The 25,580-nt window shown below is 57.5% G+C and overlaps 2 protein-coding genes across 5 annotated transcripts in view; one reads left to right on the top strand and one right to left on the bottom strand.

Annotated features, from left to right (window-relative positions):
• PSTPIP1 (proline-serine-threonine phosphatase interacting protein 1) overlaps positions 1-25,580 on the bottom strand; it is a 469,822-nt gene that overhangs the window by 41,733 nt on the left and 402,509 nt on the right. The window lies entirely within an intron of this gene.
• Positions 1-25,580, top strand: part of LINGO1 (leucine rich repeat and Ig domain containing 1) — a 149,989-nt gene that overhangs the window by 113,793 nt on the left and 10,616 nt on the right. The window contains exon 1 of one of the 4 annotated variants that reach the window (XM_061447292.1): positions 19,235-19,518. The exons of the other annotated variants lie outside the window; for them this stretch is intronic. Coding sequence (XP_061303276.1) covers positions 19,513-19,518 — 6 coding nt within the window. The 5' untranslated portion in view covers positions 19,235-19,512. Of the gene's footprint in view, positions 1-19,234; positions 19,519-25,580 lie in introns of those variants that run through there. 4 annotated transcript variants of the gene reach the window in all.

The raw sequence follows: 25,580 nt of genomic DNA, 5'->3' as shown, positions 1-25,580 counted from the left end.
CTTCAATGTGAGCTGCTCTGTTTAACCAGTCTTGGTGTTCACTCACCTCTCTTCCCCTCTAATGAGTCGGGTTTTGTTCTCCCATATCACGTCTGAATGCACATTGCGGGTAATTGATGGACAGGACCCGGCCTCTGAAAGCTATCAACGTAGCGACTGTGAAATCACACGTCCAAATATGTTTGTCTTCTCAGCTCTTTGGGCCCGAGTGCTCTTTGGGCATGGATTTCTGTGCTTCAAGGAGGAAAGCAAATTTCCTTCCAAATGTCAGCACAGAAATGAGAGACAAAAGGGAAGGCGCAGGGACTTGGCAAGGGAAGGTGATGCCCAGCACCAGCTTTCTGCGCTGGCACCTTAGGTGTGGGAGCAGGGGGTGGACGTTTGTGCTTTGGGTGTTGGGCTCTGGGGAACCTGAGGAAGCTCCCCAGGGATCATTACGTGCACATAGAGTTTTAGGTGGCCAAGGAAGTGCAGATCCCCATGTTGGTGGGGCTGCTCCAGTGCTTGCCAAGGGAAGGTGATGCCCAGCACCAGCTTTCTGTCCTGGCAGATGAGGTGTGGGAGCAGTGACTGGATTTGAACTTTGCATTCACAACACAGAGGGAAACTTGGCCCAGGGGGAGGAAACCAGTGCTGAGCCTTATCTGGGGTGGGGGGGGGTGATGCCTTGGGGGTCTGGATGCTGCCCTGCCATGGGGGGCATCCCATGGGACCACCTCCAACCAGTGCTGGGTGCGCAACTCACCCACTCTTCACAGCCTGTTTTCCCCAGGAGGAGACACCTCAGCAGGTTGGGGTCTGGGTGTCTTCTCCTGCTGTGTGTGGCACGGGACAGCCCTTGGGGTCACACCACCGTGTCCACCCCAGAGTTGGGGAAGGTCTTTGTGCACCCCATTGTTGCTGCTGAGGCACTTTGCTGGCACCAGGACAAGGCTGTCCCATGGGCTGCAGCCTGCAGGCAGTGGCCCCGCCGCAGAGGGTCAGGTCCGCACCGGTACACCCTGCCTGTGCTCAGCATGGCTCCGGGTGCTCTGTGAGCAGTGCTCGAGTGCAGGAATTGCTCTGCGCACAAGCACCTCTCCAAGCCTCGCACAGCAGCAGCAGATGTTTCTCCTTAGTCCCTCCCCATGGGCATGGGAGGGTAGTGGGCAAGGGGTGGCTTTCCCTGAGCAGCCATGGGGACAGGGCACATTCCCACCTCCTCCCCTGGCCAGGCCCTAGTGGGGCAGTTCCACATGGGGTGATTTCAGTGGAACCAGGAGCCCTCCTCCATCGCAGATGGAGCCGGAGCCGCCGCTGATTGACGGCAGGGACGCACGACCGCACATCTTGTTTTCAGCACTCGGTGTTTGTGTTGGCAGAGCCTGGCTCATGCTAACGACAGGAGCTGCCTCTCACTGTCAGCAGCAGCTCTGCTGTCGCTGAGCCTCTGCATGCCCCTCTCTTCCCCCAAGCCTCTGCAGCCATGGGGCTGGTCGGCACCCGCTCCCTGCCCTTCTGCAAGCATGTGATTTGCTCCTCCTGAGGTAGCCCTGTTACTCATCATCATTCTATCCCTTGGCCGTCATCCCTCTCCCACTGTAATGAGGTGGCTGGAGGCTCCTCACACACCAGCACCAAAGCTTAGACTGCTTCCAAACTGCACTCTTGAAGTCAGAGCTGTGTGTCTGTTTTAAATACTGACAGTGGGTTTAGGTGAGGGAACCCTTGTGGGTTTGATCCCAGAGCTCACGATGATGTGGTCTGCGCTAAGCCGAAGCTGGGAGTAAAGGCTGAGAGTGCTCCCTTTGGGCTCCCTCATCATTCACTCTCCAGTCTCCTTTTCCTGAGGAGCTCTGCATGATGGGAACGAGCCACAGGTCTATAGAAAGATGCGGGTGGAAACTGAGCCAGGGTGCCAGGGCCAAGGGTGCTGGGAGCCCTGCTCAGAGCAGCACTGCTCAACAGGAGCTCTGAGGCTGCACCAGCTGTGGCTGCAACCTCTGGGATGGGGCTTCCTGGCCAGGCTCCTGCTGCATTTCTATCTGGGCCCCATTTCTAGTGTGGAACATGGGTGCCAGATATGGGCTGCACCTACGGAGCTGCAGCCACTGTCCCACCCCATGTGAAGAGCACAGGTCCCCAGAGCGCTGCCTTGGCTCCTGGCTATGCAGCTGCAGTGCCCATCCCTCGCATCGCCCTGTCCTCCTGTTGCACTGTCACCAGGAGGCTCCCATCGAGGAGCCTGCTGCCTGCCAGCAGGACTCGGGCTTTGCCCGCTGCTGCCGTGCAGGGACCTGACAGCGGCACAGTGCGAGAGGCTTGTGCCTCTGCCTTGGGATGACAGATGCTGCTGTGCCACGGCGAAGCTTTCAGGCTCAGCCCGAGCGCGGCCGGGAGATAGGAGCCTCTTGCCTGGCATTGCCAGAGAAGGGAGGTGAGGAGGAAGAGCACGAGGGGCACGTGAGGACACAGGCTTGGGAGCAGGGCTGCACGCTGCGGGTGAGCCTGGGCGCTGCAGGACTGGAGCGGGGGCTCTGGGTGCACACAAAGGTCGTGTGCTCATCGCATCTGGTTTGCAGCGTGCCCATAGAACAGCACTGCCTCTGAGGAGCCCTGCCCCAGCGACAGCAAATGATACCGAGACATCTGCGGGTGCTTCATGACTCAAGTGGGAGTGCGGTTGCCAACCCACTCCTCTCCTCCTGTCCTACAAGCGCTAAAAAAAACAGAAGGGAGTTTTGCAGCCCCAAATCCAGCTCCTGACCCATTCTCAGACAGCTGGCACAGCATTAGGTTGGGGTGCTTGGTCTCCGAAGGCCAGGGCTTTGGGAGGAAACCTTAAGCCGCCCCTGAGCCCTTTCAGTACCACTGATGTGCTTTTTGGGTTCTTTCACCAGAAATACACTAAAAATGCACCTTTTTGATGGAGAAATTTAAACATTCTGGATACCAGGAAATAGACTTTTGGAAGCGTTCCTGCAGAAGTGAGGACAAGCCACACTGCATCCTACTCCCACCCTCCCCGGAGCCCAGGAAGCCTCTGTTGCTGCCATGGCAGCTCTTGCACATGTACCCCCTCCCACAGCCCTCGGTTGCGTGTACCTTCCTCTGGAGCAGATGCATTTACTACAGCGCGAAGCACAAACTTGTCTTCTCCGTGTGTGACTTGGGGCTGTAGAGTAGATTAAAAGATTTGTCTTTCTCCTTTATCCAGCAGGTGGGTCTCTGGTGGCTATTTCAATACCGTTCCTCGCATGGGCTCTGGGACGTCTCTGCTGAGGTTCTCAGTAAACTCAATTACAGCGTGGTAATAGCGCGGTATTGACTCAGGAGGCTCAGCAGCACAGGACTCTTGCCGTTTATTAGTTGTTTAATTATATGGCACATCAGGCCAAAATAATGTCATTAGCTAATTAGCCCACGTTGGGGGTTTTTGTTATTTCTCTTAAATGAATGTTAACATCAGTGAAAGGTGCCAGCCGGGGGCCCAAGAGACCAGGCTCCTTTTATGCACAGAGCAGGTCAAGACTGGCTCCAGCCCAGACACGTTTTCACAGCATCCCATGGGCACAGCTCCCCCGCCACCACCTTCAGGGGAGGAGACATCCCCCTGCAGCTTCTCTGCAGGCTTTGGGTTACCTATATAACTTCGCAGGGTTTAGAGCTACCTGTAACAACCCCGTCTCATGACAGACCAGCTCTGGTCCCAGTACAACTGGGACCCTCAGCACCGTTCCCATGGGCACAGCTGGTCAAGCCCACCTCCGGTGTCCCGGGCTTGCGCAGGGTTCACTCAATAGCAGTGCTTTTAGGCTTGAAGGAGCAGCACTGTGCTATTTAAAGGCACTTCTCCCCAGCTCTGTCATGCAGCTCAGCCCGGGCAGTGCCCAGGCGCTGCTGGAGCCCACCTCCGAGTCACTGCCCCCTTGTTCAGCCCCGGCACGATTGCACACAGCTGAATACACAGCAAAATGGAAATGAGTGTTGAAATGCCAGTGGCGTGTACTACATTCATAACCCACCAGAGGGGGTGACAGCAGCGCAAGTACAGGTCTGAACCCTCTATTACACACCCAGCGCTGCTCACACCGCCCGTTTAGTCCAGGAATTACTCAGCGATGCTTTTCTCCTTTGTGCAAGGGGCCGAGTGTGAGTGTGCATTCACGAGGCTGGGCAGGCACAGCCCATGTGTCCCGTGCAGCATCCCCGTGCATCCGCCAAGACCCATGCCTAGGTCCTGGACCACAGTTAGGGAGCTGCTGGTCCAGGACCATGTGCTAGGTAGGGGTCAGTCTAGGAAGGATCATCCCTTGTTGTTTGGTGCGCAAAGGGACATCCCAGTGGTTCACCCAGAGGTGGATGTAGGCTGCTTGACATGGAGATGGGGGATATAAATCCTGTGGGATTAGGAGATCTACAAGACAGCTTTAGCAGTCTCTGTGGTTTTGGTGGCTCTTCCTGGGACGAGGCAGCATTGCCACGTGGGGGATGCTCCGGGCAGGATGCTGCAGGACCTCCACCAGTGGTACTTGTGTAATCAGCATGTCTGGGCTGCTTTCTCACAGCACCACAATGGCTGCTGACTTACAGAGCTCCTTCAGCTGGCTGCTTCGAGCCTGCCATTTCCAAAGCACTCATGTTGTCCCCACAAGTTTCTTACTGTTATTTAACCCGAACAGATCGGCTCTGGGCTTTACAAAATGCATTTGCTGCTTCTAAAGACTTCTTAATGCCTTTCAACCTGGCTGGGTCCATTCCAAACGCTGAGGAGTTGCAGGCCCCTGCAGATGCTTTCATGTCCTTGCAGACAAGCGCTGCAGACTTGAGGACCTCCCTGGGGAGCCCACGTACTTTTGAGAGGTTCAAGAGTCCATAGCAGGTAACTCCAAAGTTAACCATGCAGTCCTCCCCCTAGCCCTCAAAGGCACGAGTTCAGATGAATATACATTTGGAGTTAATAGACCACACTGAATTTAAAATACGACATTCCATAAAGGAGGGAGTGGGGGAATGGAAGACTTTTCCAATAGAGAGAAACTTTGATTTTCCAGACCTTCTTATCTCCCCAGTGCTGGTTCCAGAATAGGGAATTCTTTGGTATGGACAGATTTCTCTCCTTCTTCTTTAAGAAGCACTAGGGGAAAACAAAATGCTGCTTGTAAGGAGAATGAGTTACATCCTTAAGCTGGACATCGCTCGTGTTGGTTCCATAGCACTGCTGTGAGATAATCACCCATTCTCCCATGCTCTGCCGCACACCTTAATAACTCTCCCAGGATTTGATGTAATGGTTTACATAACCTTTCTGAAGCATCCTGAATTCTGATGCACCCAGCACTTAAATGTGACATTGAGTCAGCTGCGAAGTACTTTACAGCTGGGTGATACTGCTCGGGGCTATGTGGTACAATGAATGGCAAAGTCTCACTTCCCAAGCTGGAGCGGTCATAAGTTTCTAACAGCCGAGCCATGTGGCTGGAACAAATCTCAAGGTTCCAAACCCTGATCAGGGCGGTGTGCTTGCCTCCCTGTGCTGCCTGCAGATGGATCTACTCCAGGGTTGATCCGGAGCAGTGGCTGCCTACTTGGAATTGCTTCACCTGTAGGTACCTGCTCCGAGCCCCCTGGGTGCATGGCATTTATAGACAGTGGGGAGAAAAAAAGGCAGGTCCAGGCACAATTCATCTGGCCTCTGTCAGGCAGCTACCTTGGAAGGAGATTAATCCTGCCCCTGAGAGGCCTTTTCTCTCCATTAGTGATATAGTTCGTCCATGAACCTGCCTTGCTCATGGATACGGGCTGTGTTCGGGTTCCCTCTCAGGCTATAGGGTTTAGGTACCAGTGCACCCTGTGCATGGCTCTAGGCCTGGGAGGATGCTTTGCTCTTTCCCGGGATACTGTGCAGAGTGTGTGGGAGATGAGCAGCCCTGCTTCACCAGCACTCTCCCAGGACCCATCCTGCCCCCCCAGCACCCTTCCAGCACCCTTCCCAGCTGGGTCTGTGGCACGTGGCGTTCACCAGCCTAACCAAAGGCACAAGCAGAGGGGGTAGAGATAAAGATAGGCATTTTCTGATATCTGGGGCTGATTCTGCTGTCTTAAAAACCCTGCAGTAATTTCTGGTGTTGATTATATATGTAAATCTGTATCTATAATCGTCTCTCTCATACATGTCTGTGTATATATATACGCACACACGCGTAGATGTGTGTATATCTAACATATGTGCTCCCAACCCACACAACATCTGTGGCGCTGAAAGCCGCCGGAGCGTGCGTGTTTCTACCCCCAAGCCTGTGTGGCACCCCCAGAGCAGAGCAGAGCAGGGTGACAGGCCTGCCTGCCAGCCTCACTGCTCGCCTCGACGTGGCATCTCCCTCCCTGTCCTTCCAGGTGGGATTTTTCCCTGCCCAGCACCAGCACGGGGCAGGCAGTGACCTGTGAGCGGTGTGGTGGCACCTTCCTGCGCTCCCCAGGGTCCTCAGTGGAGAGGAAGGATAAGGCTTGTGAGGAGCCTCAGCTGCACAGTGCAGGTTGATGCTATGGGATGTACTTGGAAAAAGGGCTTTTGGGTAGCAGCGCTGATCCCTTCACCCTGGTATGAGCCCCACTTGCTGCAGGGCATCCCCAGGCCAGTGTCCATCACCAGCAGAGTGTCCATGACACTGAAGGTGATGGTGGAGGAGGCTGGAATTGCCTGAGCATGGTGCTCCAGGTCTGCAGGGAGCGCTCCAGGGTGCAGGGTCTGTATGAACCTCTAATCCCACAGCATTCAGAGGGGCAGCCTGACCCTTTTCCCCATCTCTAGAAAGGGCATTGTGTCTCCCAGCTTCTTCGGGGTCCATACATCAGCCAGGCGAGCACGGCCCCTCTGCTGTAATGCAGATAGCAGTGCTATGGCCCATCCCAGGGAAGGGACGTGATTCAACTCTGTCATTTCCAGCCGTAGCATATTCAGAAAGAGTGTGGAGGAGCAGCTCTGATGGAGGGGTGCATCTGTGAGCCACAGGGATGGGGAGGGAGGGCGAATGTGACCGATGAGTTGCTCTCTGGGCTGGCCATGAGCTGAGCACGTCCTGCAAAAGAGCAAGGAGTGAAGCAGGGAGGGGAGGAAAGAGCAGCTTTGAGGAAATCTCAGTTCCACAGCTGAGAAAGAGCCTTTCCTTAAGAGAGCTGTTGGTGTTGACGACATTAGTAGTGTCACTGATGGAGAAATTCAATCACTTCCAATGAGGGAAAAATAATTGTCTCTCGAGGTACAGTAGGTTGTTGTCATTTTCCTATGACACACTCCATCAACTTTCAATTTCTAGCACAAAAGCCCTTCGTTCTCGCTCGGGCCTCTCTAATCTGTTGCGGGGAGCACTCATGGCAGACGTGGCATGGCCTGGGGGAGTTATCTGGGAACAGAAGAACTCGAATTGCACCTAAAGTGAGGGCATCACCCAGACCCCGCTGGGATGGGGAGGATGCCAGAGGGGGGAAAACCAGCTCACGTCAGCAGCTGGTGAAATACCTCTTCTCCCTGATGTTCTCCTAAGGAAAACAGCATGGGAGGGGCTCACATAGCTTGGGTCAAGGGATTTTGGGGGTACCCCAGCACTGGCATCTCAGGCAGGCTGGGCATGGGGAAGCTCAAACCCTCTGGGGTTGGAGGATGCAGGTTCAGCTCTATCATCGCTTCCGTTGGTGGCAGGGAGGAGAAGAAGGGGAGAAGCGTGCAGCGGTAGCTGGGACCAGAGGTGTGCGTGCAGGAGAGCCAGAGCTCCCCACCAAACGCATCCCTGCCACTGGGTGAAATAAGATGTGATTAGCAACGGATCCCAGCATCCCAGCCACAGAGCCTTCTCCTCTGGCATTTAAAGAGGAAATATATATTTAAAAGTACTGCTGTACCAGAGAGAGGTAATGATGTGTTTCGAGGGCAGAGATGGTATCATTCATAAAGCCTGTGCTGCTTAATTACATCAGCATCATTTAGGAGAGGAATGATTTCCCACTTTCTGGTTTGTTTTCCCTCTGTCCCACTGTATCTCGCCATGGCTCCAGCCACTTGTCAGGCTCTTCGGTATCTCTGTCTCCAGCCACAGCTTGAGGCTGGCTGCCAGCCCTGAGGACAGGCACACTGTCACTGTCACCAAGTGCCAGTCCCCCCGCACTGTGGCATGGAGGTGATGCCATCCTGTTCTGACCCAGCGTGCACTAACAGGGGTGAGCCATGGGTTGGTGCCTCCTGTGCTCCTGGGGCAATGGTCAAGACGAGTTAACCCTGCTTCTCTGCTGTCCTTGGACCACTGACTCTACATCCAGTATTCCTATGGACTGGGACAGATCTGCTGCCATCGGAGATGAAGGACACCATCTCCAATAGGAACGGAGGTGTACTGCCCATCCTGGGCCCTCCTCGGGGACCCCGGTGTTCTTCTAGCAGGCTCTTCCCTGCTTCCCCACTGTTGTTGTGCCCAGCCCCGCCAACCAGTCCTCTTCCTGCCAGAGAAGAGCATTTCATGCTGCTTTTAACCAGCCTTCCCTTGCAGTGCTTTGCTTTCGCCTGTCAGCTCTAGCCTGACGTTATTTGGGTAGGAGCAGAGGGGTGGGAGTTTAGAGAGGCAGAACGGTGCTTTTTTTCCCTTCCCCCTTGCATTCATGAGACATTTCAAGTGACACACACAGGCAATAACGCATCACTCAGCCCGAGTGCGGCTTGAATGGTTTAAAAATACGCTCCTGAACTTTCCACCCCTATTCCTGCACAGGCACCATCCCTTTGGGGTCTGCACTTTGGCAAGAACAAGCAAGGAGTTAATCAGCTCGGCAGGGCGAGCTATTTATGGATGTTGCAAGCTCCCTGCTCTTCTCCAATGCCCCGCTCAATCCTTTAATTATCTGCAGTAGTTTTATGCTGTGTATCACCACATGCTCTCTGGGGGAAACCGCTGGGGCTTTGCCAGTTGATGGGGAAGGGGGTGAGAAGGGGGAAGACTCTGCCACATGTGCCCAGGAAAACAGGGGATGCTGTGGGGTTGCTTATCCGTGGGCTGCGTGGAGACCAGGGCATGGCCATGGGACCTTCTGGGACAAGGAATCAGAGCTTATCAGAGCGACAACCCCGGTGGGAGTCGCCTGCGGGGAGGAGGACGTGGCAACAGAAGGTTGTGGGAAGACTTCCCACATGCCTGGGTTCGGTCCCCTGCGTCCCCAAACCCCATGAAACGGAGCCCAGAAGCTGCAGAGCGTAAGATGCGAGGGGGAAGAAGGCAGGAGGGCCCACGTGGCTTGGAGCCTCTGATGTGCTGCCCTCCAGACAGCGCTGCTTCTGTGCAGCACTGCCAGCTTTGGAGAAGAGAGCTGCTGCTGCCAGGACCCTGCGCCTCTCCTCGCTCCTGCTCGCTCCAGGGTAACATGGGAGCTGCCCTTCCACCTCCCGAAAGCCCCTGTGAAGAAGCTGCTCCAGCATCGTAAGAATTTCAGTTAATCCATTAATAGTCTTTGAATAAGTTGACCAAACAAGAAATGAGACGGGAATAATCTCCAGTGCCTGGAGCTGCGTGGCTGTTAATGAAACCTGCTCTTGGAGCAGCCTCTGCACAACAGCCTGCGCTGCACCTCCCCAGGCATTTCACACTCCTGAGACCCACTCTCAGCACCTTTCCTGGCCATTTAGACTGGAGCTGAGGAACAATTCCTCCCCAGAGGGTGCTCAGGCATTGGAACAGGCTGCCCAGGGCAGGGCTGCAGTCACCGTCCCTGCAAATGTTCACACAGCGTGGAGATGAGGCCCTCAGTGCCATGGGTTAGTGGTGGCCTTGGCAGTGCTGGACTTGATGAGCTTGAAGGTCTTTTCCAGCCTGGTTGGTTCCCTGATTCTACAATAAGATGGTTTGGGGACGCCAGCCAGGACCAGCGCCCGCATCCCCTCCACGCTGCAGGGAGCATGGGCACTGGCAGGGTTGGAGGGGAGAGGTGCACCCCTGCCCGGCAGCCAGGCCAGGGCACCATCCCCTGGGTATACCTTAGGTCCGTGTGAGCAGTGGGTCCGATACCCTGCCAAGGTTCCATCTGCAGCCGGTGCTGTCACACTGGTAAGAGCTGGGGGCAGTTGCTGGTTACACTGGTCTCAGTTAAGTTGCTCGTGGGAGTTGGAGATTCCCAGATTCAGATTTTCCTATGGGTCTAGTACCAGGCATGTGAGGCTGTTCTCCTCCCTACCTGTATCTACCTCCCTCATCTTCTTCCTCCAACCCACTGCCTTGCAGTTTCCTTCTGGCTTATCCTGGCCAGCACCAGTGATCCTGGGAGACCCCTGGGTTCCTCCCATGAAGCTCTGACCTAGCTCTGCACAGGGAGGGCAGGAATGGCTTCCAGGCTCCCCATCTCCTCCATACACTCTCCCCAAGCTGCACCAAGGGAACATTTGCCCTGGGGCTGCCCCACACATTGCACCCCTTGGAGCAGCGATCAGACCCAAGAGATGTGGGGGGGATTTTTCCCTCCCTCTTTACTTTCTTCAAAGCATTTGTGCTCTGGTTCAGCTTTGGACGCCCCTGTAAGCCCAGTTCTGGTTGGTGCTGATGGGGCAGTGGGGCCACATTGCTATAAAGGCCCCTCCAGCCCTGTGGGGACCTGGCTGTGGAGTGGGGAGCACTGCCAGGAGCCGGGGGCTCCCCCTCCTTCCAGCTCCACTCCGCATGAGGTTGCTGTATTCTCACCTGATTAGCGGATTTGAAATAGAGCCTTTGGCTTTCAGACCCAAAATAGATGTTAGGTCGTCTTTTACTCCGCTGGAGGCTCCTTAGTATGTAAATCCCTCCCCAGCGCAGTCGGTGCAGCGCTGCGCCTTCCGATGGGATGGCACCGCCGGGATTCCGGCTTTGCGGGAGATCCCCAGCTCCGGATCAGCAGTGTCCCACTGAGCAAGGACAGCCACGCTGTCCTCCACCGGGATTCCCCCTGGCACAGCTTGCCCCTGTGATGGGCGCAGTGTTTGGGATGATGCTTTGCTGGGGGGGGGCAGCATCTCCCCTCCATTACCCTCCCTGTGCGCTCCATGGGACCCGGCAGGTTTCCAGGGAGGATGCGGCCGGCGGGCAGTGACATTTGTTTTGTCACTTACGCTGCTGTCACCGAAGCAAAGGAAAAAATAGCTGCCTCTAGGGGAGCGCTGGGCCCTGTGACACCCGCTTCACCTTACAGCGGCTGATGCATCCGGCAGCATCCCGAGGACCCCTGCGCTCTGCTGGGATAAACGAGCTCCGTGCTGCCGCAGCACAGCCACCTCCCAGGCCCCCCTGGAGCTGGTGGGACACCGTGCTGAGGACCCATGGGCAAAGGGCAGGACCTGTCGCAGGGATCAGGGACGCCCTGTACTGTGACAGTCACACGCTACCTGTGACCTCTCAGCCCTGCCGAACAATGGGTGTTCATTACGTGACACTAATTGCTTGGTACTTTTGCAGTGTTTCCTACCTTGGGAAGATTGAGTCAAAAACCCTGAGGAACCGCCTCTGTTAAACTGATGTTCATTAGAGCTGACTTTGTGCTACCTCATTAGGCTTCTGTAATTGAAGGAGTTAATTGATTATCAATAGTTTTAGTTCCCGTTTCCCATGCCTGCAAGGCCCTGCTGGGTCTTCTTCAAGGGTCCACCATTCATCATGCGGCTCAAACGTGCCTTGCTGCTGGCAGTCATGGACTGAAGCAGCTTGGGTTGCTCCGTGCATCCCTGTCTCTGTGCCGTGCCATGCCGTAGCCGTGGGGATGCTGGCGCCTCACCGCAGCGACGTTTTCTGTGTGGGTTCTTTGCATTGCAGTATATCCACCCGGATTTGGCACCAGCTTGAAACTCTGTTTAAAATACTTCTGATGGCTCCCCTTTCCGTCTCTGCTTTTTAATGCATATGGATTATATTTGGAGAGGGTGCGTGTGGGGGTTCATCGCTGCAGTGACTCTCTCATGGGTGTGAAAGCGGAGCCTCCGAACCAGCTGCTCCCCAAGCGCCCGCTTGCTGCGCCTCAGCGCTGCGTGGTGGCTGCGCCCCGTCCCACGGTGCAGGGGAGGACCCAGCCTGCACCCAGGGGGTCACGGCATGCATGGGGGGGTCTGCATGGGCTGGATGGGTCGCGGAGGCTGTGTGGGTGCTCTGGCACATTGGCTTTCCTGTGCGCGGGCGCTCGGGCTGCCTCCCTCGCGCAGATGCGCGCTGCCTGACTCAGTCACACGTCGGCTGTTTTTAGAGGCGGCCTTCTAACACCCTGCCTCGCTCAGCAAAAAGCCCAGGGAGGTGCTGTGCTTCCCCCACCCAGCCTGCAACCAAATCCCTGCACCCAGGAGCAGCCTTCGCGGCTTGGCCCTGCTCTGATGGAGATGGGGAGAGACATGGGTGACGTGGCGAGAGGACCTCCAGGTAGTGAGGTGGGGTCGGTCTCTGCTCCCAAGGAACAAGGGATGGGACAAGAGGAACCAGCCTCAAGCTGCACCAGGGCAGGTTTAGATGGAGCTGAGGAACAATTCCTGCCCCAGAGGGTGCTCAGGCATTGGAACAGGCTGCCCAGGGCAGGGCTGCAGTCACCGTCCCTGCAAGTGTTCACACACCGTGGAGATGAGGCCTCAGTGCCGTGGGTTAGTGGTGGCCTTGGCAGTGATGGGGAATGGTTGGACTGGATGAGCTTAACGGGCTTTTCCAACCTGGTTGATTCCATGATTTGATGATGCCACAGCAGGGCATGGAGCCGGATACCCTCTCCTCTCCATGCTCAGGCCCTCCTCAGCCTGCACCAAGGGCACAAGCAGGTCTCACGAAGCTAGAGGGCAGGGGTGCCCCAGCCCATCTCTGCAGCCAGGGCTCCTGATTTTCCCTGGGACCTCAGGATTTTACCCAAATGCCACTGCTCTGCCCTGGTTTGGGGTCTGCGCCGCATCGCAGATGACAGCAGGGGCAGCAGGAGAGGAGCTAGACAATGCAAGAGGAAACTGTTGCTCCCACCTTTGTTAGTTTTAACTAACAAGCTGTTTATAGGAGCGACATGACACCTGCTTTCCTCTTTATAAAGTCAATAATTTATGAAAGGTATTAAAGGCAAAACAGCCTCCCGGATAAAGCCTGTGATGCGTGCACTCTGGGTATAAGCCAAACGGGACAATGAGCTACACTTGAATAACACACGAAGATATTTACCCTCTCCCTCTATAAATTATTAAGGGGCTTTTTGCACATAATTACATGAGCTTTTATGTTTCTCACTCCCTGCTTTTAATCCTTTTTGGAGAGGCGCCAGTCACTTATGACAGGAGTTGAGCAAACAGCAAACGTTGTGGCTGGGTTTGGGGCTGCTGAAGATGAGGGAGGTGCAGGAGAGGGCACTGGTGTGAGCTCACCACGCATGCCGCTGCAGGGGAGGGAGATCCAAAGGCAGGAAGCGTAGGGGACCAGGCCAGGGTCCTCTTTGTCCTCAGTGTGGGGTCACGGCGTGGCCCTGGGAACGTGCAAAGCAGGCTCCAGTGTTTTAATTGCTCTCCAGCTGTGCATGTAAATCAATGATACGCAGATGTAATTGGGCGTGCAAATGTCACTAGGAGGCTGTTTACATGTGCCGTGTACATTAGGGGAGCATGTATGTGTGCATAAGGATGTTAGTGACGATTACACTTCCCAGGGTATCTGGGTGCTGCATCCGCTGCCTCCACTTCTCCAGCTCTGGCCTTAGGGAAGCAGAGTTCCCTCCTCTGCCTGCTCCATGCCAGACCACCCCTTGCCCTTCCAATGTGCTTGCCCAGGCTCCAGCACAGCTCAGCTCCCTCCCTTCTCCCCAGCATCCCCTTTCCCTGCACCCCTTGCCAGGCTGGCTGCAAACCTCTTCTAGACTTCAAGGTGAGGAGCCCGTTTCATCCCCCCCAGGCACCTTGACCCCTTTCTGTTAGTTGCCAAGCATCTGTGAGTCAGCCCCAGCGGGACATCCCGCACCACCTTCCCGTCCTCCTTGTCCAACACAGCTTCTTCATCCTCTGCGTGGGCATCTGACACGACTCTCATGTCCTCTACACTCTGCGCTGTCTCCAGCCCCTCTCTCCTTTGTGCGAAGATCTTTAATCATCACCCTTTGTCCCATTGTGTGGTTCCTATTCTTACACCAAGCTGTTAAAAAGCTCTCACTGTCATAACTTCCTTGTCCCAGAAATTATCTTTCATCTTCTGGATGTGGGCTACAACAGCTGAGATGCTTGATATTATTAATACCTTCTGTATATGTGTCAATGAGCTTAAGAATTTAATAGAGCCTTTTCCTGTAGCCCTTCCCGTGGCGTGTTCAGGCTGCTTGACAGAGCATTGAAGCTATGAGGCACTTGAGTCAGGCTGACATCAGGACATGTGGCCTCTCTCTGCAGCAGAGCATTTCTTAGCAAGACCTAATTTCTGTGCCCTGAGCTTCAACAGGATGGGGTGGCAGCAGTGCCCTGGCAGAGACTTGGCTGAGCTGAGCTGGGGCAGCCCCTGTGCACCAGCAGCTCATGTCCCCTTCAGCAGCACCCGCTTGAGGGGGCCTCCAGAAAGGTTTTCTCCTCTTTCTGCCTGTTCTCTGGAGCATCATGGGGGTCATGTCATGTTTGAGATGGGCAAGGCACGAGCGTGGCATCTCCTGCCTCTCACCCTGCTTCAGCTGAGCAGAGATGCCTGGACGTGGGCTTGGCTGTGTGGCTGCTGCTGCCGGAGAGGCTGCAGCCTCCCAGCAAGCGAGGCTGTGCTGGGGACAGCGCTGGGATCACCCTCAATGGGGACATCGCATGGCTCCAGCCATAGCAGTCCCAAGGAGTGCTTGAGGGATTTTTGGTACATGGCCTCCTTCTGCTCCAAGTCAATCAGCTGACCAGGGCAAGGAGCTGTACAAGACATACAGAGAGAAACCATTATGATGATGCTTGATAACGATCCTCAATTTCGCTCAGGAGCAGCCCTACAATGCAGGATTTGGACTCCCTCCAGCTGATAATGAGAAGCCACTGGACTGACTCAGCCTGCTGTGAGGAGGCATCAGTACACATCCAGATGGCTGTGGGGACGGGGGAGCAGGAATATCCTGTGTTGCCCCTCCATCCCACTCCCCCGCACGCACCCCGAAATGTCACCACCTCCAAGGAAGAAAGCACATGTGATGTGGGAGCACGTTTCTGCTGTGACTGCACCCACAGCAGCCAGGGGCTTTCAGACATCCCCAGGTCCTGCTGCATCCCCGGGGTGGGCAGAGGGCTGTGTTGTGCAGGGCCAGCACCAGGCACCCACACCACCTCTCCTTCCCCATCCCTACAGCCAGGAGGTTACAGCTGCCTTCTCCAAGGACTGGTTAGGACTGGGCAGGAAGGAGGAGCCCCAGGGGGACACGAGGCACCCTCCTCTCTGGGTGCGCAGGGGCAGAGCCCGTGCAGATCCCTCTCTGTCCTTGCTGACAAAGGGAGGAGGCTGGAGGGGCAGACAGCCGATCTGGTGTTCCCAGAGCTGGTGCTGGCAGTACTTCAAGATGTGGTACATCTTATCTCAGCCTGGCATTTGCACGTATTTTCTCAGCTCAGCTTGTTACGACAAAAGTGTGAAAATCTGAAAGAAAAGGAACTATAATAATAATGGGAGTAATTAAAATCCATCTCTCTCCTGCCAGCACAGCTCTTCCTGGACCCTTTGTGGGATTCCTGCACATGTGCACCAAAACCAAGAGAGATAAAGAGCCCCATAGAGGGGCAGGTTGGCTCCCGTTGCCCGGGCAAGGGGCTCGGTCCCTTGTGATGTGTGCAGGTGCCGCCTCTCTGGGAAGGAGCTCGGAGCAGGGATAAACTCCTGCCTCCTGCCAACAGAAGGGAACCATCTGCCACAGCCTGTTATCATCTGAGGATGGCAGTGGCAAAGAGCTGGAGCATCTGTCTGAGGGATGAGCCCCCGCAGATGGACACCCAAATGTTCTGGCTGCTCCCTGCAGGTTTCAAAGAGGAAAATGTTTGAGGAGGGCTTGTGAGCTGAGCTGCTCCCTGCGGTGTGCCCTGCAGCCTGGGGCTGCACGGGGGGGGCATGGAGCCCCTTGTTCTGAGTCACTCCATGCTGCAAGGAGGCTGGCCCATTTGAGTGCATCTTCGTGGCTTCACACAGTGGCTGGAGTTGGTCTCCAGCTGTTGGGAGAAGGGAATGAAGCTGCAAATAGGTAGGGGCTGTTAGTGGGGCAGGAGAGGGCAGCGCTTCCAGTGGGGTTTGGTTGTGTACTTCTGGCTCTGCCCAGAGCCCTGCCACCTGTACTACACCTCAGAGGCATTGACAGTAAGCTCACCCTTAACTCTGAATGTCCCGCAACAAAAGCAGGAATGATGGCTCCCAGTTATCCTGTTCTTTTTTTCTAATGTCCCATTGATGCTCTCTTTCCAGGTAACGATATAAACCTTTGAGCTGCGTTGCTGCTCACCTTCATATCAGCCATATGTTAAGGGTGTGCTGTGCTACCCTGTGCATGTGGGATGATCTCAGTCCTGGTGTTAGTCTGTGGTGGTGAGATGCTGGCCAGTGGTGGCCCAGAAGAGCTGGGGCCAATCTGACAGTCCCAGGTAGATCTGTGCCTCCAGTGCTGTGCGGGGCGAGCCATGGGGCTCACTGGTCCTTAGGGATCTCAGCCTTGCTCCTGGGAAGCTGCCCCGATGGCTTGCTCCAGCCCTGGAGCATCATTTAGGGGCAGGGAGGCCACAGGGGATCTGCCAGCACAGAGCTCACGATTGACAGGTCGGTAAACGCAGAAATGGGGGAGCCTTTGGGGCTTTCAGGAGGGAGCCAGTGCAGTTCCTGCTGGGATCAGCAGGGTTTATTACTGCCGGGATCTGCCTTTGCCTGAGGTGCCCTTGGGGCTGTTGGGTAAGGAAGTGTTGTCCCTGAGGTGGGGTGAGAGTTACCCCTCTGCTTGTGGAGGAAGGGAAAAGCCCAAACAGCTCCTGGAGGAGACTGAACGTACCGGCTCCTCTTAAACTCCGGCACCGTGGATAAGGGCCTTGGAGCCCCTGTGCCCAGCTGGCAGAGCAGGTAAGAAGCGATGCTTCCTTTCTGCCCAAGTCAGGAATCACACTCAGAGGTGACGGAAAGGGCAGGTTTTGCACCGGACCTGCCCCTGTCAGGGCGTGCACAGATGCCATCTCAGCCAGAAAGCTCATCTCTGCTCTGCAAACCAAGCCCCGTCCTCTGCCGCGCCGCCGGGGTGGGGACAGCATCGGAACGGAGGTGGGAAAGACGGTCTTGGAAGGCCCCCTGCTTCCAGGCAGCGCATAGCATCGCGCTCGCATGCCACCAGTGCTGCTTGCATAGCGGATTCACCGTATCTTTGTGGAAGGGCTGAGGTGAAATTTCCCCTTCGCACACCAGACAATGCCAGGAATTACTCTGGAGTGTCAGCATTGAATACGCGGTGCCCTGCACTTGTTGGGGCTTTAACCATGGAGGGGGGGAGCATTAGAAACAGCATTCAGAGCTCTTAGCCTGTCTTTTGTCCTCTGTGTTTTTTTCCTGGCCGCATTCAGATTGCAAGCTTTGTCTGTGTTTGTGAAGTGCTATTAACATCGATGGCATCGCTGAAATAGCCATAATAAGAGGCATCGATTTGCACTCAGTAAAGGTCTGAGGACCACTGAGAGGGGCCAGGCTGAATTTCCTCGATGTGAGGAGCGGAGCACGCCGGGCATTCACACACTCGCTGTCACCCCTCTGCTGTTTATTGCCGCAAAGATCCTTTGCCCCAGGGGAGCCGGGGTCTGCGCCGGCGGGATGAGAGGCGGCAGCCTGGGAATGGGCAGGAATGGCGAGCGGGAGCAGGGAGCTGGAGTGATTCAGCCCTCAGCTGGCGAGCTCGCTGTGCCTGCTTTTTGTTTGTTGCTGCCCCACTCTGAAGCTTGCGTGTGCTGGGCAGGAGGAGAACACGCTCCAGTGCGAGCTCCAGGGAAGCAACAGGCTCTGTGTGAGTGCAGAGAGGGGCTTGCGCCCTGCCTTTGCTCGCAGCCCATGCAGGGACATGGTTTCAGGACAGCCCCTGGGCTCTGGTGCTCCAGGGCAGGCAGGCACGGGCATAGGATGGAAGGTTGCCATTGCACAGGAGGAGCTGGGCTGAGCACGCAGCTCTGCTTTCACAGGAGGGAGGAAGGGAGGCCTGCCCAGAGGGATGCTCTGCATAGGAATCTCCATCCCTGAGCTTGGTTAATGGCTGGTGGAGGAAGGCCAAGCCATCATCTTCAAAAGCTCCCACTGGCTGCAAGAGCCGTCCAAGGGAAGGCCCATGGGACTCAACAAAGGGGCTGGTGCCGATGTGGAGGGCGCTGGTGCAGCTGCCTTGGTTCTGTCTACTTTGGCCCGTGGCAGGGGACAGCTGGGCAGAAGCAGGACAGAGTGGGAAGAGGCTTGCTGAGGGGAAGCAGGAGGGGGGAAATGCATATTAGAAGCAAAGTTTGTGTCCATTATTGCTGGAGAAACCAGCTGCTGCTGGAAGAGCCAGGGCTGGGCAAGTCTGCTAATGCTGCTCGATAAATCAGTGTCCATTATGGAAGGGGGTGAAGCAGTGGGCAGCCCTCGGGAAGTCGTGCACTTAGCCCTGAATGAGATGCCACCAGCTCAGCATGCACCAAGCCTCCAAGGAGGCGTTCGGGACCACTAGGGCCCATATCAGGGGTGTTCCCCCCTTACAGCCCTTTTCCTCCCATGTGTCGGGGCGGGGATGGGGTGCCAGTGAAAAGCAGAGGTTCAAAACGCTTTGCAGAGGTACCTGCTGTGGGACGGAGCGCTCTGAACACCCCCTCCCCCGGGCAGCCCGGCACCTTCCCTCGCAGGCTCATGCAGGGCTGGGCACTGAAGCAGGGGCCACCGGCGGCACCCCTCCTCCAGCCCAGCCCCTGCGAGCAGCGCGGGGCGGCGGACAGGGACCGCGCGGGGTGCCGGGGGCCACCGGCTCCGCTCTCCCTGTACCGCCGGTAGCGGGGCGCGGGGAGCCCCGTCCCGCAGCCCCCGGGGGGCCGCCCCTCGCCGCGCTGGAGCGGGGGAGGCGGCGGGAGGAGGGGACTGGCGCTGCCGCCGCCGCTCCCGTGCCCGCACCGCCCCGCGCCCGCCGGCGGCTCCTCCCGGAGGGGAGGCGGGGGCCGGAGCGGCGGCGGCTCCCAGCCCGGCCCCGCCGCGGCAGACCCGGCCGGCGGCAGCGGGCGAGCGGAGCCCGGGCCGTGCCAAGCGCGCTGGGGCGATGCCGCCACCGCCGCCCCGCAGCGCCGCCGCCGCCCCCCGCACGGCGGGTGCGGAGCGGAGGCAGCCGGTGACCGAGCGTCCCTAGGGCGGCCCCGCAGCGGCCCCGTGCCCGGACCGAGGTTCGGGGCTGCAGGGGTGTGTGGGGGGGAGCGGCTCGGACCCGGGAGCGCCGCCGCCTCTCGAGCTGTCGCTGCGGAGAGGGGGAGCTGCGTTACTGCAGGTGGAGGGTTTGGCGGGGGGGGGCGGCCAGGGGAGATGCCATTTCTGACCGAAGGAGATCGCCGGCGAGAATGAGATGCAGGTGAGCGAGACGGGGGTGCTGCGGCGGGGGGAACCGGGGCTGGCGGTACCGGCGGTGAGGGGGAGCCGGGGGGGGGAGCTCTGTCCTCGACCCCTCCCTCGGGCCGGACCGGCGCTGGTGCTCGGGGGAACTTAGTGCGTGCACAGGAGAGGGCACGGCCGGTGCGTGTGTGTGTGTGTGTGTGTGTGTGTGTGTGTGTGTGCGCGTGTGTGTATGCGCGTGTGTGTGTGTTTGCGTGTGTGTGTGTGTGTGTGTGTGTGTGTGCGTGTGTGTGTGTGCGTGTGTGTGTGTGTGTGCGTGTGTGTGTGTATGCGTGTGTGTGTGCGTGTGTTTGCGTGTGTGTGTGTGTGTGCGTGTGTGTGTGCGTGTGTGTGTGTGTGTGCGTGTGTGTGTGTATGCGTGTGTGTGTGCGTGTGTGTGTGTATGCGTGTGTGTATGCGTGTGTGTGTGCGTGTGTTTGCGTGTGTGTGTGTGTGTGCGTGTGTGTGTGTGCGTGTGTGTGTGTGCGTGCCGCGGGAGCGGGGCCGGGTGGCGGGGAGCGGAGCGGGCACCGCCGGGCGCGGAGGGGCAGCGGGGCCGGGGACTGCGGGGCGTGGGGCTGGAGGCGAGCGTGTGCCCCGGGGCCTGGAGCCCTCCAGCCCCGCTCTGCCTGGGCGGCTCCCCTCTGCTGATGCCCTGCCCGGCTCCCTGCCTTGCTCCAGCCCCTGCGGGAATCGGCAGCTTCCAGCCACCCGGGGCTGGGGTCCCGGCCCCCCGGGACTGACTCTCCCGGTGATGGGCTGGGGCTCGGTGGCGCTGAGGCGAGCGCAGAGCTGCATCCTGATGTGGGAGCTCTCCTCCTCCTCCTCCCCTGGTAGTTAAGCAGATGAGTTAGCCGCTCTGGAGCAGATTGCAATTCAGGTAGGGTATGGCCGGGACAGCGCTGCCTGGGGAGCAGGGAGATCAGCCTCAAGCGGGCAGTGCCCAGCTCCCCCAGCCAGCGAGGGTTAATTCAAGAGGAGGAATCGTCCCTCTCCCTATGCCCAAGGCAGAAACGCGAAGGGTTAAATACGGGCAGGCAGAGCTCTGAGTGACCGGGCGGGAGGCAGGAGCCATGGGGGGTGATTTTCCATGGCAGGGGCTCACCTCTCCATCACCAGCCCCCCAGCCTGGAGGTAGGTGAGTCGGGGGCCGTGGGCAGTTCCTGCTGGGTGGGATGATCCCTCAGGTTCCAGGGGAGTTCTGGAGACCCTGAAGGGCCCCCCCCCACTTGAGCTCAGCCCCACACACAGAGAACAGGAGATGCTGGCCGCGGGGGCTGGGGGGGGGGGGGTGGGTCAGGCTGCCAGCGCGGGCTCAGCCCTCGGTTTGGGTCTGGCAGAAAACAGGAGGGGTTAATGTGGAAGGGACTTCTCAGGCAGCCAGGGTTGCAGGGATGCTCCGGAGCCTGCTGGCCAGAAGGGCTTCGGGAGCCCTCCCGGGCAGTGCCGTTGCTTGTTGCTCCCTGATAGCGTGTGTAGGTTATTGGGTTTTTCACCTTGGGTGTATAAATAGTGCGAGCGGAGGGCAGAGGCATGGTTTGCTCCAGGGGCTGGGGGTGCCGCCTCGCAGGAGAAGTGGGAGTGTGGGTGCTGTGAAAGCGAGGTGCAGTAGGCGGGAGGGACAGCGGGTGAGTGTGGGCACGGGTGGGACCAGGTCTCCCCGCCGCGGGTGCATGCTGGATGCTGGCTGGTGAAGCCCAGGCTCTGCTGCCTCTCTCTGCCTGTCGCTCCCACCCGAGCAGTTGCCATCCGTGGTCCTTCCACAGCAAACGCCCTTTCCAATAAGAGACCCTCCGTGCTGGCCTGCAGCAGGGACCGCTGACAGCCCCCAGCCCATGCTGGGGTCTCTGCCCGCAGGGACAGGGCAGTTTGGGCATGCCCAGGAGCAGCCCCACTCCGCAGATCCCCTTCTCCCTTCTCTCTTCGTCTCCCCTTCCCCTGCACCACCTACCGGAGCCGGGCTCTGGAATGAAATCCCTTCCACATCCCCGTCCGAGCCTCCTGCCAGCCTTAACCCTCTGCTCGCTGCTCTGCCACTTGCAGCAGCCCTGACCTGACCTTCACGCCTGCTGGAGATGGCCGTGGAGCTGTGACTGCACGGGGCTGCATGGACCCTACCCGGGCTGCCTGCGCTGCCCAACCCATCCCAGCCCCACACCAGCACCACAGCCCCCTTGCCATGCCTTCTGTGTGCGGCTCCGGGCTCCTTCCTGGAGCCCGTTGGCTCGGTACCTTAAGAACGTAGAGGAGAAGGGGCTTCTCCTCCTCCCTGGGCTGTAGCTCTCAGCCACCTCGGAGCTGGCAGGGCTGTGGCAGTGGCGCCGGCTGCTTGGGCAGCCCCTGCTTTCACTGGGGCTCCCATGGGCTGGTCAGGGAGCGACTGGAGCAGATGCCGGAGCTGGGGAATGCAGCACCTAGGGAAGAGTCAGGTTTTCCAAGCCTTTTTGTGGAGGGTTTAATTGCAAAACAAATGGTTATAGTTCTGTAATGCCAAACCATGCTGCAGTTACTCTACACCTATAACGTAATTACTCTGTGATACCTCTAATTACCACTGTTTCATATCACTGAAAGGTTAACAGCATGACTGAATGACTTATTGTTCCTTGAGTCTCCTACTTAATACAGTCACTGTAATGATGCTGAAGTTTATATTGCTTGATGTATGTAACAAGTATAAAATCCTGTAACTTCAATTTTATTCCAGGGCTTGAGAAATCCCATTATGATAACGCCACAATTGCAGTGTAATTGTAGTGGAATTGCTGAATTACAAAGCTCAACCGAACCTGTTGTGGTTCCACCATGTGTTGGGTGCTGGGGTGACACTGGGTGACATCTGTGTCCCCCCTCGAGGCAGGGCAGGCTGTGCTTGAGATGGGCACACACATCTCTGTGGATGTCCTGGTGGACAACGCGGCTCCACCAACTCTTGCCAAGCTTCAGGTGTGGAAGCTGCTGGAGACTCTTCTCCATGTCCCCCCCTTGGCTGTGGCCCCTGAGGCAGTCTGCTTGGGCTGTGCTGGTGCTGGGGTGGATGCAGGAGGTGCTGTTGGCTCGCATTGCCTCTCCTTGCGTGGCACAGCCCAATGTGAGCTCCTTGTCCCCATGCTCCCCCTTTGTGCCCAGCACCATGGCAGTAGCTTGGGGCTGGTGAGAGGAGGGCAGAGCCCGGAGCATGGCGAGGGAGGGTGAACACATCCAGTCACTGAGTCAGCAGCTCTCCTCCGTTCTGTGCTGAAGGGAAGGGAGCAGGGTTTATCCTAGCATGAGCAGAAATGGCTTTTGGTGGGAAAAGAGCCAGAAGAGCTCATTAGGTAGCAGGGGAGGCTGGGATGAGAGAGAAGAGGGCTGCAAACGCTTAACTCAAATCAAACAACCCGAGAAAAATAAAGGCAGAAACCAAGCGAAGGCCACGGCCTCAATTTTCTTCCGAGTCTATTTTTCATCCCCTTCTCCCTCTCCATCCAGGGGAGTAAGGACTGGAGCTTGCAGAGGGGAATGGCTGCATGGAGAGAGATCTCCGTGCCTCTGCCACGTGCCCCAGCTCCCTGTGACCCCGCTGGGGACACGTCCTACAGCCCGCTGGAGCCTGCAGCCGCTGGGACAGGGCCATGCAGGCAGGGAGAGGAGCGGGGCTGGCTCGGGAAGGGCAGGACCCCGGCACCGTCAGCAGCACAGCGTGGCCTCTGCGCCCCGGCACAGCCCGGCACACTGAGGTGGCTGTGTCTGAGTTAATTGTCAGCGTGAGCCGGGCAACTGAATGAGTGCCGCTGGATGACACAGGGTCCTGTCCCTCTTTAGGCTCCCTCCATCCCTGAGAGCAGCAGGGCCCACGGCCCTGGAGCCAAGGGCTGTGCTGGGCCAAGACGCAGGTGGTTCCCACCTCGCAGGAGCAGCAGTGGGAGGTGACTGACAGAACCCACCTTGCCCTGCGAGGGGATGCAGGGTCGTTGATGCACTGGCAGCAGCATGGCCATGTTGGGGGGCCCTGCTGTGAGCCCCACCAGAGGATCAGTCCTCTCTCTGGCATCGCCAACACCTCGCCCACCATCCCTTGCCCCATACCGCACCCAGACATCTCCTAATGGAGCACAGGGCCAGGCTAGGCAGCAGGTCAGCATCCCTGTTGTAGGAGCCAGGGAACTTGGCTTGGTTTCACTCATTCTGCTGGTTATAGGCACATAAATGGCTCCTGTTTAACCATCCTGCATGTTTTCTTCCACAATGTTTTCCATAAGCCAGTGAGTCTTCCAGTGCCCACAGCATCCTGCAGTGGCCGCATGTCCACACATGGACGCGACTCCCAGGCTCCAGAGGCACGCACACACGTCCTGGTCAGAGGCCAAGGGCTTTCCCCACTGCAGCCCTTGTGTCCCTTGTCTCAGGGCTGGGGTTGGTGTCCTGAGGTGGGCACGGTCCCAGAGGGTCCCTGCAGGGGGTGAGGAGGTGCAGGGCCAGGCTGTGCCTCCCAGGGCACGGTTCCTATGGCCCCAGTGATGCTCAGATGGCAAAATACCTGCTGGAGCCACCAGGCTGGGCTGAGCCCTGCTTTGGGGACACACCGAGCACTGCTCCCCAGGGGATGTGCCTGGGAGCACCCACCCCTGCCCTTGCTGCTGGTTCCCATGGTGCCTCTGCCACCCTCGCTGTTGCGTTCCCCATCACCCCACATTGCTCTCCGTTATCTCGGTAGGACCCACTTGTTGTCGGAGTGCTTTTTTTGTCATTTCCATTCTGTTTCTTCATCAGAATGCAAAACATTAAATATCGCTTGTGTAATTATGGTTAATTTCATAACCAGCACCTTAATTGGATTGGTCTCTGATGGGGAATTCTCGTAGGAGGGAGAAGCAGAAATATTTTGACGTGATCTATTCTTTCCAGCTCTTCGTTTGGATTTGAGATGTCGAGTGTGAAATGGGAAACAACTGATTTAGACCTCAGAGGCAACCTGGGGGTGGCGAGCAAACCCTGAGCGCTCGCAGAGGCTCTTAACCAGGCACAGGAAAACCTCCCCCCCGCCCCTACCTGACCCCGGCCTTTCCCCGCAGCCCTTTCGGATTGGGAGCAGTAGCAAGAGAGGCAGATTAATGGGATCTAACCCAAAATGGGAGCCAGGGGGATATGATGGGCGAGCCCTGGCCTGGCAGCTCGCTTCTGAGCCAGCAATGCTGTGGTACAACAGAGCAAGGCACAGGAATGAGGATCAGGTGGAAGAACTGAATGGCAGCTGTGCTCTAACTGAGTGTGCTGTGCAGGAGCCAGGCGAAGGGAGGGAACTGGGGCCATAGTTCTTGAGCAGCATCAAAACCTCCTTCTCTGGCCCATGCTGGGGGAGCCTGGCACAGCTCTGCAGGCTCCCACTGGGTCTGGGTCTGCTCCAGGACCTCAGGGATGGGAGAGACACCCAAAGGGATGCCTCCTTCCTGCTGGGAATAGGGCAGGGAAGAGCCCAGCAGCATCCCCAGCCCTGTTGTGCTCCGGTGAACCAGGTTGTTTCAGCACTGCTCCAGGGGCAGTGGGGATCCTGGGGCTGTGCCATTCCGTGGCCATGCCCCGGAGCTGTGGATTGTGTCGCCGCTTTGGGCTTGAGCTACGATTTGCTCCGGGAAACATGGAATTGCACTGCCATTAGGTGCTGCCATTAAACTGATTTGTGCTCAGCCTGTTTATCCTTTTCAATGGGAAATGATACAGAAGCTGAACCGAAATGGAAACCCTGGCCTTGCATTTCCGATTTAATTCCTATGCACTGTATTTCCCCGTGATTACTTTTGTTCTCACACACAGCCCAGCGTGCAGGCTCTGTGTTATTATCAGCATCGCTGGAGAGGAGGAGGAAGGGGCGGAAAGCATCTCTTTCAGCTCAAGCAAAACACAACAAAACCAGCCCAAAGCAGCCCTCCATTGAGGGCAGTGGGGAACCGCTCCATTGCCATGGTGGGTCCCTCCTCCTTCTCCATGCCCACAGGATGGAGCTGCCCACTGGAAGACAGGAGGCTGGGGAACAGCACAGCACCCCTGAGGCTGCCGGCGTGC

The sequence above is a fragment of the Pezoporus flaviventris genome, unplaced genomic scaffold, assembly GCF_033815535.1.
Source record: "Pezoporus flaviventris isolate CSIRO_AGI_PZ_B2104156 unplaced genomic scaffold, CSIRO_AGI_Pfla_v1 ptg000006l, whole genome shotgun sequence".
Classification (NCBI taxonomy): domain Eukaryota; kingdom Metazoa; phylum Chordata; class Aves; order Psittaciformes; family Psittacidae; genus Pezoporus; species Pezoporus flaviventris.
This window is presented reverse-complemented; position numbering and strand designations above follow the sequence as displayed.